The sequence below is a fragment of the Gorilla gorilla genome, chromosome 10 (genome assembly GCF_029281585.2).
Source record: "Gorilla gorilla gorilla isolate KB3781 chromosome 10, NHGRI_mGorGor1-v2.1_pri, whole genome shotgun sequence".
Taxonomy (NCBI): domain Eukaryota; kingdom Metazoa; phylum Chordata; class Mammalia; order Primates; family Hominidae; genus Gorilla; species Gorilla gorilla.
In genome coordinates, this window is record NC_073234.2 from 114,995,775 (window position 1) to 115,009,812 (window position 14,038).

At 35.6% G+C, this 14,038-nt stretch overlaps 2 protein-coding genes and 1 pseudogene across 7 annotated transcripts in view; 2 read left to right on the forward strand and 1 right to left on the reverse strand.

Moving 5' to 3' along the window:
• Positions 1 to 14,038, reverse strand: part of ANKS1B (ankyrin repeat and sterile alpha motif domain containing 1B) — a 1,254,535-nt gene that overhangs the window by 837,919 nt on the left and 402,578 nt on the right. The gene's annotated exons all lie outside the window — the stretch shown is intronic.
• The window catches only part of GARIN6 (golgi associated RAB2 interactor family member 6), an 80,885-nt gene continuing 67,719 nt past the window's right edge, over positions 873 to 14,038 (forward strand). The window contains exon 1 of the mRNA XM_004053732.4: positions 873 to 1,393. Coding sequence (XP_004053780.2) covers positions 873 to 1,393 — 521 coding nt within the window. The remainder of the gene's footprint in view (positions 1,394 to 14,038) is intronic.
• LOC129526078 (uncharacterized) lies at positions 13,245 to 13,331 on the forward strand (annotated as a pseudogene).

A 14,038-nucleotide genomic window follows, 5' to 3' on the forward strand; every position in this document is an offset into this window, starting at 1 on the left:
TTGATTAGCTAATAGAAATTGTTAAGTAACATCATGTTCTTAAGGAGTTGCTTCAAAGCATTCACAAAGCACCTAATTTATCCTTGCAATTGTCAAATAAGTAAAAGTAGGTATCATAAAAGAAAATTTCAAGTAAGGAAATGAAAGCACACAGTGGCTTTCCTAGATCTCCCAGGGAGAAATACTGGAAGAAATATGAATAGAACTCAGCTTCTCTTACTCCCATTCAGCAGCTTAAAAGGCCAGGAATAATAGTTACAATGATTCATACTGATTACCTAGTGCCTCTTCTCCAAAGCACTGCAAATCCACAAGAGAAATCATCACAGACACGGTGATATGTCTTTGGTTAGTTTTTCTACCTCCTGGTTTCAACAAAGCTTTAAAGAAGTATAGAGAACATGGAACAATCTGTGAGAAACTACTCCACCTCGAGTGGTTCCACTTGAAATGTAAATAGGTTTGGAAGGTCTTAAGTAAACATGACTTGAAATTTAAAAAACATATATTGTTAACCTGACTGGAAGGTAAAAACAAATTTAGAAGAATAATGGATGTGCTGTCTGGAGGCTATAATTACTGGTGCTCTAACAGTAGTGTAGCGAGAGGCTGGGAACTGCTTCATGAAAAGTGCTGGGGAACTGGACAGAAATTGGTTGGAATCTCAATTCTTCTGCTTATACTAGCTGTATAACCTTGGACAAGCTACCTAAACTCTCAGATTCCTCATCTTAAAAATAATAATAGCTGTCTTATAGAGTTGATATAAAAATTAAAGATACTACATGTAAAATACCCAGCACATAAAAGCACTTAATATCTTTCCTACTTGGGAAAAAACTAAAATGTAGGAACAGACTTTCCTGTTAAGAATGTTTGTAGTGGATGCTCTGTTGTGCTGCCCAGATTCTGCTCCAGAGAGGAAGAGTTTATTCTCCAAGCAGCTGGAAGCACTGCTAATGGAAAGCTCTTTGTTGGCAGCCCCTACAGGGATCGCCTTAGCTGAAGAGAGCCTTTTCCCCAATGTCCACCCCATTAAGAATGACTTGCCTCCAGTGACTGATCAAAGAGCCCATCATCCCAGATCAGAACTTGCCATGGAATTGGCAGAGGCCTCTGTTGAGCCAGCCTGCCAGCTCAGCTTCTCCCTCGGTCCAATCCTGCTTCCTTCCTATGACTTCCCTTCTAGAGGTGTTGATCTCAATGCCCTCCCTAATAAGCCCTCCGATATCCTAGTCAGGGTTGGGAGTCAGTTTACCAGGGAACACCATCCAGCAACAATGTTGCAGGATGAACTGTTGCTCAGACTTTTATATAGGCCTTACCATCACCAACCACTCCCCACAAGGGCCCAAAGGCACATAACTCACCCAAGTATCTTTAGGTTGCTCTGGTAAGGATTGAAGAGCAAGGATTCTTAAGCCTTGAACCTTGCTTCTGCTGATGTTTAACAAGCAGCTGGAATAAGTGTGAACCCTCTGCCCCAGCTCTATTTCACCCCTTCTCAACATCTTTCATCTGCCAGCTTGTATAAAGATTCAACCTGCCACATTAGAAATGTTGCTTATGTCACAATTGAGGAAATTTTAATATGAGCTGTATAGCAAATGATATTAATAATTATTAATATTGTTGTTCTTGAGCTTTATAATACTCCAGATAAAAAAAAAATGAAGGCAGATAGGCCGGGCACAGTGGCTCACGCCTGTAATCCCAGAACCTTGGGAGGCCGAGGCAGGCAGATCACGAGGTCAGGAGATCAAGACCATCCTGGTTAACACGGTGAAACCCCGTCTCTACTAAAAATACAAAAAATCAGCTGGGCATGGTGGCGGGTGCCTGTAGTCCCAGCTACTCGGGAGGCTGAGGCAGGAGAATGGTGTGAACCCGGGAGGTGGGGTTTGCAGTGAGCTAAGATTGGCCACTGCACTCCAGCCTGAGCGACAGAGCGAGACTCCATCTCAAAAAAAAAAAAAAAAAAAAAAAAAAAAAAAAAAAAAAGGGCAGATAAATGAAACAAGATTGGCAAAATGATGAACATTGATGAAGCTGGGTGACTGGTATTATACTATTCTCCCTATCTCTGTATGTTTGAACTTTTCCATAATAAAATAATGAATATTAATATACTTTATAAAAGTATATACAATGTACGTACTTTAGAGATCAATTGTTAAAGATAGGTTTAATAATATATTTAAATTCAAGTTAGCTTATGTTAAGCAAATAAATCAAAATATAGAAAATTCATATTCTCCAAAGCAAATAAAATGGGGCTTGTTAGGCATCTTGCCAAATAGTTCTGAAATTTATTTTTTTAAGTGCTGAGACTTTCTTTTTTTTTTTTTTTTTTTTTTTTTTTGAGACGGAGTTTCGCTCTGTCGCCCAGGCTGGAGTGCAGTGGTGCAATCTCGACTCACTGCAAGCTCCGCCTCCCGGGTTCACGCCATTCTCCTGCCTCAGCCTCCCGCGTAGCTGGGACTACAGGCGCACGCCACCATGCCCGGCTAATTTTTGTATTTTTTTTTAGTAGAGACGGGGTTTCACCGTGTTAGCCAGGATGGTCTCGATCTCCTGACCTCGTGATCCACCCGTCTCGGCCTCCCAAAGTGCTGGGATTACAGGCGTGAGCCACCGCGCCCGGCCAGTGCTGAGACTTTCTTTAAAAGAAAACCCCATAAGGCACTTCAAACTAAATTTTTATGTTAAAAGATTTATTTTACATATTAAAGTACAGCATACAGGTATTTTGTTCATTATACAGACTTTTAGATTATGAAGACTTTATATGTAATAGCATATTATCCCTATTTTTAAAAGCTCAATTTTCTAGATGTCTTTTTTGATAACAATGCATGTGATTTACCAAAACATGTGTATAAAATCTAGCCAAACCACACCATTCTTCCTCCACAACCCTTAAAGAAGATCCTAAAGACTCAACAACTGTGCCACCTAGGCTATGTAAACTTTGGTCAAACCACTCTGTTGTATACACAAATATAGCTATATCTACAGGTATAGATAGAGAGATATAATATATATTATTTACACATAATGATTAAGAATTAGGTCAAAAATCACAATAAGAAAAAAAAGTAGTATCTGATTCAGGTATTCAGTCTGTGTAGAGTGGTACTATTTTTGCCAATCCTCAAATGTTTACTTCAAGTCCGCTATGATGAGAAAACCCAGAGGGCCTAAATATATAACACAAACATGTTTCCCATCTTTGTATCCTTCTATGTTTGAAGATCTTTCTGAATGTTAAGGTCTCATCCATTTAAGGTGATTTGATCCAGAACATTGGGGAATACTATTATTCAGAAAATGATTCTTCTTAAAGGGACTTGATTATTTCAATGATCATAGAGCTGCTCTAAGGGATTTCTATAGCCAAGTCATTATTATATCCAGGTACTTTTCATATAAATAAGGCTTCATGCATCTGAAACAAAAAAGAAGGAAATGAAGTGTTCTAAGGACAAAGACAAATGGTGTGAGTTAGGAGCTGGTCTAACAGCATATAAAGCCTGAATTTTCCAAAGTATTTTACCTGACTCTCTGGACTACCCCCAAATAAACAAACAAACAAACCAATAAAATCTAAATATGTATAAAACATATGCATGTTGAGCCTAGTCCTATAGGAAACATGACAGGTTTGAGAAGAATTTGATGCAAAATAAAATGGGATGAGATATGATAACAATCAGGAAAATTAGGTTCTAGTACTAGATGTGCACTAACTAAGCTCTATGACCCTGGGCACTTCACATCTTGGCTCTCAGTTTGTCTCTCTGTAAGATGGAGGTCCCTTACAGCTATTATATTCCAAGATTAAGAATCAAGTATGATACTTTCAATATTAATAAGTAACCATAAAAATTTTAAGCAATTGAATTAATACCATCTTGAATTGAAATAAAATAAAAAATTTAAAATTTTTTTCTAAAAGTTGAAAATAAATGTTTTTTATTATATGAGTTTAGGTTTCCAAATATGTTTTTCTCCCATACTACATTTTCCTATAGCTTTGTGAAATAATATGAGATTAATCTTATGCCAGGCAGTCCGGTGGGTGCTCTGCAAACTTGGCTCTAGAGGAACTTGATAATTCAGATATAAGCCATGCAATTTTATATTTCAAATCAAAACTATCTAATGTATAATTAAGTTAAAATTCAACAGTTACAGTCTAGAATGGCTATCAATTCAGTTTTAAACACAGTGTATAAAATTTTAAGTCCTGCATTTTAGGTACTTGTGGGCTATTCAGCAGGGAAACTACTTTAGGCTAGTGAGATAAATATAAAATTTCATGTTGTAATATAATTTTGAGGCAGCATTAAATGGGTAAAATTCAGGTAGTAAGCCTAAAAATCCAAGATAACTACAGAGATAAATAATTATTTTTGTAAATTATAATAATTCCCATATCTGTGATAATAATAGCAACTACAGATTTGTATAAGGTTTTAATTTATACAAATAAATCTGTTTCAATTATTACAAATGTAATACAAGATACATATAATATGTATCGTGTTTACATTCTTATGGTATATTTTGAATGTGTTACATCATTTAAGTAATAACATAATTTAGGCATCATTATCTTTATTCATTATTATCATCTCCATTTTATGGATATGGAAATTGATCAAATAAAACTTTAAAGAGCAAACAGGCTGCCTGAACTGGATGGAGAGATCATGGTGCTAACCATATCAAGGTTAGTTGTTAAGCTTCTCATCCTAGTGGAGTCTCAGTCAGATAATCATAATAGAAATGGAAAATGTATTTAGGCCACAAACAGATTTTCAGCGTCTATTGATTTACTAATATAGCTTTTTGTTCCTTAATTTATTGATGCAGTGAATTACTTTGATTGATTTGCTGCTGTTTAACCACCTTTCTATTCCTGGAGTAGATTCTACTAGGTTATAGATATTATCCATTTATTAAATTGCTGTACTCTCTTATAAAAATATCTAGACATACATTGACACATGAGATGATTAATTTTTTTAAAAAAATTGGTACTGGCCGGGCGCGGTGGCTCACGCCTGTAATCCCAGCACTTTGGGAGGCCGAGGCGGGTGGATCACGAGGTCAGGAGATCAAGACCATCCTGGCTAACACGGTGAAACCCCGTCTCTACTAAAAATACTAAAAATTAGCCGGGCGTGGTGGCGGGCGCCTGTAGTCCCAGCTACTCGGGAGGCTGAGGCAGGAGAATGGCGTGAACCCAGGAGGCGGAGCTTGCAGTGAGCCGAGATCGCGCCACTGCACTCCAGCCTGGGCGACAGAGCGAGACTCCGCCTCGAAAAAAAAAAAAAAAAAATTGGTACTATCTTAATTGGATTTAGGGATCAGCATTATATTAGCTTCAAAAAATGAATGTTTTATCTTTTTCTATTGCCAGGAATAATTTAGAATTTATAGTGATACTCACACACCATGATCACTTTCTTTTCTTTCTTTATTGTATGTATCTGAAAAATCCTAACCATGGCTAAATCTAATTCCCTGCCTATTCAGAGCAGCTTAACATGGTTGGGGGAAAATTAAGTTTCCTACTCTTTATGATGACTATTTCAGACCTTCTTTCTTCTCCAGCACACAATGCCCCACATCACTCTCAATCAATAATCATTATTATTTCACTGAAAAAATAAAATAGAAAAAAAATCCTCACTCTTCCAGCAGTAAATCAGAAAATCTACTTGTATCAGGATGTATATACTCTCATTTCACTCCTTGGCAATAAATGAACTAACTGTCCATGTTCCTCTAGTGAAGTCAATACCTCCACCTATTCACTGGGTCTAAACTTTGCCTTATCAGGACTTCGCTACTCAAAAACAAAATTTTTTTAAATTTCTCTTTTTTATCATTTTTTTCACTTGCTACTTGTAAGAGATATTCCAGTCTGCCTTTCAGATTTCTCTTCAAGATAGTCACTAATTTCCCCCAAATGCCAGAAGTGTTGCCTACAGAGGTTTACAGGAATTGCCTTGACCAACATGACACCACACATCCAGTGTTTTGTCAGTGGGTTTATTCAATTCCATGGCCTCAGTTGAGTTTTCTCTTAAGGGTCATCTCAGTTTCAGAGGTACATAAAGAATCCAATGAAATCTCTGTTACAGTTACATCACAGTTCAACTTCTTTTGTTCCACCTTATTCCTTTCACTCCTTTACTGTATTGTTCCCGAGAGCACTTCCCAATAAATCACCTACACGTAAATCTTAGTTGTAGAGTCTTTTTTTTCTGGGAAACCTAAGCTACAAAAGTTGTTGCCAGGGAATTGGATAAAATCTTCAATAGTAAGACATACAGTAGAGAGGATAAATTAGTCCTACACAGCAGGCTGCTATGGAATCATCTTAGCAAAGCTAAAAAGCCATTGTTATACAGATACCAAAATCAGACAGACTTTAATGAAAACAACAGGCCAATATCTTTCGTGAATATATACACAAAAATCCTAAACAAATATTAGCAAATAAAGCTCAGCAATATGAAAGGAGGATAATGCATTATGACCAAGTGAGGTTTATCCTTGGGAATGCAAGGTTGAGTTAACATTTGAAATCAATCAATGAAGTTCCTCATATTAAAAAAAAAGAAACCCTATAATCATCTTCATAGATGTGGAAAAGGCATTTGACAAAATTTAATATATATTCATGATGAAAAACTCTCAGCATCTGAGGAAAAGGGAAACTTTCTCAACCTGATAAACGGCATCTATGGAAACCTTACAATTAACAGGACAATGATGAAAAGCTGAATGTTTTCCTCCTAAGAGTGAGAAAAAGCAAGAATGCCTACTTTCAAAATTCCATTTACCATCGTGCCAGAGGTTCTAGCCAGTACAGTGAGGCAAACTAAATAGATAAGAAGTATACACATCAGAAAGAAAGCAATAAAATTATCTTTACTGACAGACATTATTATCACCTACATACGAAATACTACAGAATTTTAAAAGCTACTAAAACTAATAAGTGATTACACCAAATTTGCAACATACAAGGTCAATATATGTCAGTAAACAATTGGACAGATCCTCCAAAGTCTTAAAGGCAGCCAGAGAGAAGAGGCATGTCAAACGCAAAGGGAACTCCATCAGGCTAACAGTGGTCATTTTAGCAGAAACCTTACAAGTCAGAGAGGTTGGGGACCTATAGTCAGCATCCTTAAAGAAAAGCAATTCCAACCAAGAATTTCATATCCATACAAACTAAACTTCATAAGTGAAGGAGAAATATGATCCTTTCCAGACAAGCAAATGATAAAGGAATTCTTACCACCACACTTGCCTTACAAAAGGTCCTTAAGGGAGTGCTAAACATGGACACGAAAAAGCAGTACTGTATTAGTCTGTTTTCACACTGCTAATAAAGACATACCCAAGACTGGGTAATTTATAAAGGAAAGAGGTTTAATTGACTCATGGATCCACATGGCTGGGGAGGCCTCACAATTATGGTGGAAGAACAAGGGATGTCTTATATGGCAGCAGGCAAGAGAAAATAAGAGCCAAGTGAAAGGGAAAACCCCTTATCAAATCATCAGATCTCATGAGACTTATTCACTACCACGAGAACAGTATGGGGAAAAACACCCCCATGATTCAGTTATCTCCCACTGGGTCCCTCCCACAACACGTGGGAATTATGGGAGCCACAGTTCAAGATGAGATTTGGGTGGGGACAGCCAAACCATATCAAGTACTTTCCACCAAAAAAATACACTCAAGTACAAGGCCACTGAAACTATAAAGCAACTATATAATAAAGTCTACATAACAACCAGGTAAAAACACAATGACAGGATCAAACACACACACATCAATACTAACCTTGAATGCAAACAGGCTAAATGCCCCAATTCAAAGGCACACAGTGACAAGTTGGGTAAATAAGTAAGACCCAGCTATGTGTTGTTAAGAGACCCATCTCACATGCAATGACACCGATAGGCTCAAAATAAAGGGATGGAGAAATATCTATCAAGCAAACAGAAAACACAAAGGGCAGAGGTTGCTATTCTTATTTGAGACAAAACAGATTTTAAACCAACAATGATCAAAAGGGACAAAGAATGGCATTACATAATGAGAAAGGGTTCAATTCAACAAGAATACTTAACTGTCCTAGATATACAGGCACCCAACACCAGAGAACACAGACTTATAAAACAAATTATTACAGACCTACAAGGATACTTAGATAACCACACAATAATAATGGGAGACGTCAACACCCCACTAGATCATTGAGACAAAAAACTAACAAGATATTCAGGACCTCAACTCAACACTTGACCAAATGGACCTAACAGACATCTCTAGAATACTTCACCCAACAACAAAAGAATATACATTCTTCTCATCTACACAGCACATACTCTAAGATCGAACACACACTTGGCTGGAAAGCAATTCTCAGCAAATTCAAAGAAACCAAAATCATACCAATCACACTCTTGGACCACAGCACAGTAAAAATAGAAGTCAATAACAAGAAGATCTCTCAAAACCACACAATTACATGGAAATTAAACAACCTGCTTCTGAATGACTTTTGAGTAAAAGACAAAATTAAGGCAGAAATTTAAAAATTCTTTGAAACTAATGAAAACAAAGATACAGCATGCCAGAATCTCTGAGACACAGCTAAAGTAGTTTTAAGAGGACAGGTTTTTCTTTTTTTTCAAGTTTTATTTTAGATTTAGTGGATACATGTGTGTGCTTGTTACCTAGGTATATTGGGTGATGCTGAGGTTTGGAGTATAAATGATCCCACCATCCAGGTACTGAGCATAGTACCCAATACTTAGTTTTTCAACTCTCACTCCCCTCACTATCTCTTCCATCTAGTAGACCTTAGTGTCTACTGTTGACATAAGATGAAAGTTTATAGCACTAGAAACCTACATTAAGAAGTTAAAAATGTCTCAAATTAACAACCAAACATTGCACCTAGAGGAACTAAAAAAATAAGAGTAATACTTGCAGGAATTTTGTAGAGGGGAGTTTAAAAAAGCAGCAGAAAATAATTACCCTGAATCTCAAGACCTAGAAATACTGATATTGTTTTGATATATTTCCATCCAGTCTTTCTCTGAGTTTTTTTTTACCCAGTTAAGATCATACTGTGTACATGCAATTTTCTGTCCTGCTATTTCACTTAACAAATGTCTTAAACATTTCTCCTTGTCATTAAATCTCTCTGTTCACATCAAATAAATAAATAAATACATAAATGAATAAATAAATAAAAGCAAACCAACCCCGATGCTAGCAGAAGGAAAAAAATAAACAACATGACAGCTGAACTAAACAAAACTGAGATGCAAAAATCCATACTAAAGATCAACAAGACCAAAACTTTGTTGAAAAAATAAATAAGATCAATAGACTGCTGGATAGATTAATTAAAAAAGAGAGAGAAGATCCAAATAAAAACAATCAGAAATGACAAAAGGGATATTACCACCAGCCCCACATAAATACAAAAAAACCCTCAGAGACAATTATAAACACTTCTATGCACACAAACTAGAAGAAATGTATAAATTCCTGGAAACATACAACCTCCCAAGACTGAACCAGGATGAAACTGAAACACTGAACACATCTATAACGAGTTCCAAAACTGAATCTGTAATAATAAAAATAATAAACCCTACCAACAGAAAAAGCCCTGGACCAGATGGATCCACCGCTGAATTCTACTGCATGTATAAAAAGCTGGAAACCATTACTATTAAAATTATTCAAAAAGAATTAAGGAGGAGGGACTCCTTCCTATCTCATCCTATGAGGCCAGTACCATTTTGAAACCAAAACCTGACAGAGACGCAAGAGAAAACTGAAGGCCAATATCTCTGATGAACATAGATGTAAAAGTCCCAAACTAAATATTAGCAAACCAAATCCAGCTGTGATCAAAAAGTTAATTCACCCCAATCAAGTAGGCTTCATTCCTGGGATGCAAGGTTAGTTCAGTATGCACAAATCAATAAATGTGATTCACCACAAACAGAAGTAAAAATAAAACCATATGATTTTGTCAATAGACATGGAAAGTCTTTGATAAAATCCAACATCCCTTCATGATAAAAACCCTCAACAAATTAGATATCAAATGAACATACCTCAAAACAACAACAGTCATCTATGACAAACCCACAGCCAACATCATGTCAAATGGGCAAAAGCTGGAAGCATTCCCCATGAGAAATGACTGCACACCCACTAACCACTCCTATTTATAACAGCACTAAAGGTCCTAGCCAGAGCAATCAAGCAAAAGAAAGAAATAAAAGACATCCAAATAAAAGGAGAGGAAGTCAAACTATCTGTCTTTGCAGATTATATGATTCTACACCTAGAAAACCCCACAGTCTCTGCCCAAAAGCTCCTAGAATAAACAACTTCAGCAAAGTTTCAGAATACAAAATTTATTACAAAAATGAATAGCATTTCTATACACCAATAATGCAAGCTGAGAGACAAATCAAGAATGCAATCCCAATCACAACAGCCACAAAAAGAATAAAATGCCTAGGAATACAGGTAACCAGCGAGGTGAAAGATCACTACAGTTAGAATTACAAACACGGCTGAAAGAAATGAGAGACAACACAAACATATGGAAAAACATTCCATGCTCATGGATAGGAAGAATCAATATCATTAAAATGGCCATGCTGCCCATAGCAATTTACAGATTCAATGATATTCCTGTGAAACTACCAACATCATTTTTCACAAAATTAGAAAAAATGATTCTAAGATTTATCTGGAACCAAAAATGAAGCCAAATAGCCAAAACAATCCTAAACAAAAAGAACAATACCAGTGACATACATTACCTGACTTTAAACAATACTACAAGTCTAGAGTAACCAAAACAGCATGGTACTGGTTCAAAAACATATGCACAGACCAACAGAACAGATTAAAAAACCCAGAAATAAAGTTGCACACCTAAAACCAACTGATCTTCAAAAAAGTTGACAATAACAAGCAATGGGGAAAGGACACCCTATTCTATAAATTGTGCTGGAATAGCTGACTACCCATATGCAGAAGATCGAAACTGGATCCCTTCCTTTCACCATATACAAAAGTCAACTCGAGTTGGATTAAACACTTAAAGACTTAAAATGTTTAAAACTTTAGAAGAAAACCTGGGACATATCATTTTGGACATAGGTCTGGGCAAAGATTTCATGATGAAGTCTCCAAAAGCAATGGAAACAAAAACAATCAAAGATAAGTGGGATCTAATTAAACTAAAGAGCTTCTACACAGCCAAAGACACTATTCAACAGAGTACACAGACAATCTACAGAATGGGAGAAAATATTTGCAAACTATGCATCCATCAAAGGCCTAATAGCTAGAATCTATAAGAAACATAACAAAATCAACAACAAAAACAAATAACCCCATTAAAAAGTGGGTAAAGGACATGAACAGACACTTCCAAAAAGGAGACATACATGTAGCCAACAATCACATGAAAGAATGCTTAGCAACACTAATCATCAGAGAAATGCAAATCAAAACCACGCTGAAATACAACCTCATATCAGTCAGAATGACTATTATTAAAAAGGCAAAAAAATGACAGATGCTTGCAAAGTTACAGAGAAAAGGGAATGCTCATACTTTATTGGTTGGCATGTAAATTAGTCCACCCATAGCAGAAAGCAGTCTGGAAATTTCTCAAAGAATTTAAGTCAGAACTACCATTCAATCCAGCAATCCTATTACTGGATATATACTGAAAGGAAAATAAATCGTTCCACCAAAAAAAAATGTACACTCATATGTTCATTGCAGCACTATTCACAACAGCAAAGATATGAAATCAACCTAAATGCCCATCAGTGGAGGACTGGATAAAGAAAATGTGGTATACACACCATTGAATACTATGCAGCCATAAAAAGGAATGAAATTATGTCCTTTGTATCAACATGGATGCAGCTAGAAACCATTATTCTAAGCAAATTAACATAGGAACAGAAAACCGAATACCACATATTGTCACTTATAAGTGACAGCTAAACACTGAGTACACATGGACACAAAGCAGGGAACAAACACTGGGGCCTACTTGAGGGTAGAGGGTTGGAGGACTGTGAGGGTTGAAAAATTACCTACCAGGTACTATGCTCACTACCTGGGTGACAAAATCATTTGTACACCAAACACCAGCAACACACAATTTACCCATGTAACAAACCTGCACATGTACCCCTGAACCTAAAAGTTGAAAGAGAAAAAAAATTAAAAATTAAAATTAATAAAATCATTTATAACATGTTCAAAAATATGACCTATTAGGGATAAATATAGTGACAGAACATTGCTCAAAGAAATTTGAAACTGGAGAACATTGTGTTATGTGAAATAAGCCAGGCATAGAAAGACAAATATTACATGTATTTACTCATATGTTGGAGCTAATAAAAATGATCTCATAGAGGTAGAATGGTGGCTACCAGAGGTTGGGAAGGGTAGCGAAGCGGGGGATGGTGAAGAAAAATTGGTTAATGGGTAAAAAAATATGGTTAGACCTAAGGAATAAGTTCTATTGTTCAATAGCACAGTAGGATCACTATAGTTAACGATAATTTATTGTATATTTCAAAATAGCTAGAAGAGAAGATTTAAAATGTTCCCAATACACAGAAATGATCAATATTTGAGGTAATGAATATCCCAGTTAACCGGATTTGATAATTACCTGGTGTTTGCATGTACCAATGTGCCACATGTACCCCACAAATATGTACAATCATTATGGGCCAATTTAAATAAAAAACAAGTCCTAAATTAAGGTAGCTATATATGATGTTCATAGATAGAAAATTCCTTATTTATAAGATGCCAATTCTTTCCAAATTGACCTATATATTCAGTGCAATCACAGTAAATATCCCAGGATTTCTATAATTTCTATATATTATAGAAATTGATGGGCTGATTCTTAGATAAATATGGAAATGCAAAGTACCTAGAACAACCAGAACAATTTGACAAAGAACAATATTGGGAAATTAACACTATTTGATTTCAAGACTTAATACAAAAGTAGAGTGATCAAAACTGCATGGGTTTTGACATAAGAATAGGCACAGAGATAAGTGGAATAAAATGAGTGTCCAGAAATAAACTCACCAGATGTGACCATTTGATTTTCTACAGTGAAGACTATACTTTCAGGGATCATTTCTATAGTTTGTGATTTTCTACAGTGACACCAAGGTAATTAAATAGGAAAATAATGAAATTTTCAACAAATGGCACAGAAACATTTGGATATCCAAATACAAAGGAAATGAACCTCAAACCTTACACCATATATAAAAAAGTAACTTAAAATGTAAAATAGACTTAAATGTAGGCCCTAAACTAAAATTTCTAAAGAAAAATATAGGGTAAAATCTTTGTAACTTTGGCTTGGGTACAGATGTCTCTGAATACTTAAAGCACAAATCATAAAATAAAAGACTGATAATTTGAAAATCACCAAAATAAAACATCATTTCTTCAAAACACACTGTTAAGAAAATGAAAAGTCAAGCCATAAACTTGGATTAAATATTTGCAAAAACATACATCTGATAAAACACTTGTATCAAAACACATAAAGAATTCTTACAACTCAATAATAAGACTAACTGGTTTTTGTTTAATCATTGAAAGACATAAAGATACTTTATAAAAGAATATATATGAATGGCAAATAATAAGCACAAAAAAGATGCTTAACATCATTGATCATTAGGGAAATGCAAATAACATACCAGAACATACTCTTTAGAATGGCCAATAATAAGAATATGAACAATACCAAGTGATGGAAATTATTGAATCAACCAGAACTCTCAGACATTCCTGATGGGAATGCAAAATGGTTTAGCCATTTTGGAAAACAATTCAGCAGTTTCTTTTAAACATATATTTACCATAAGACTATGTAATCCCACATCTAGGTATT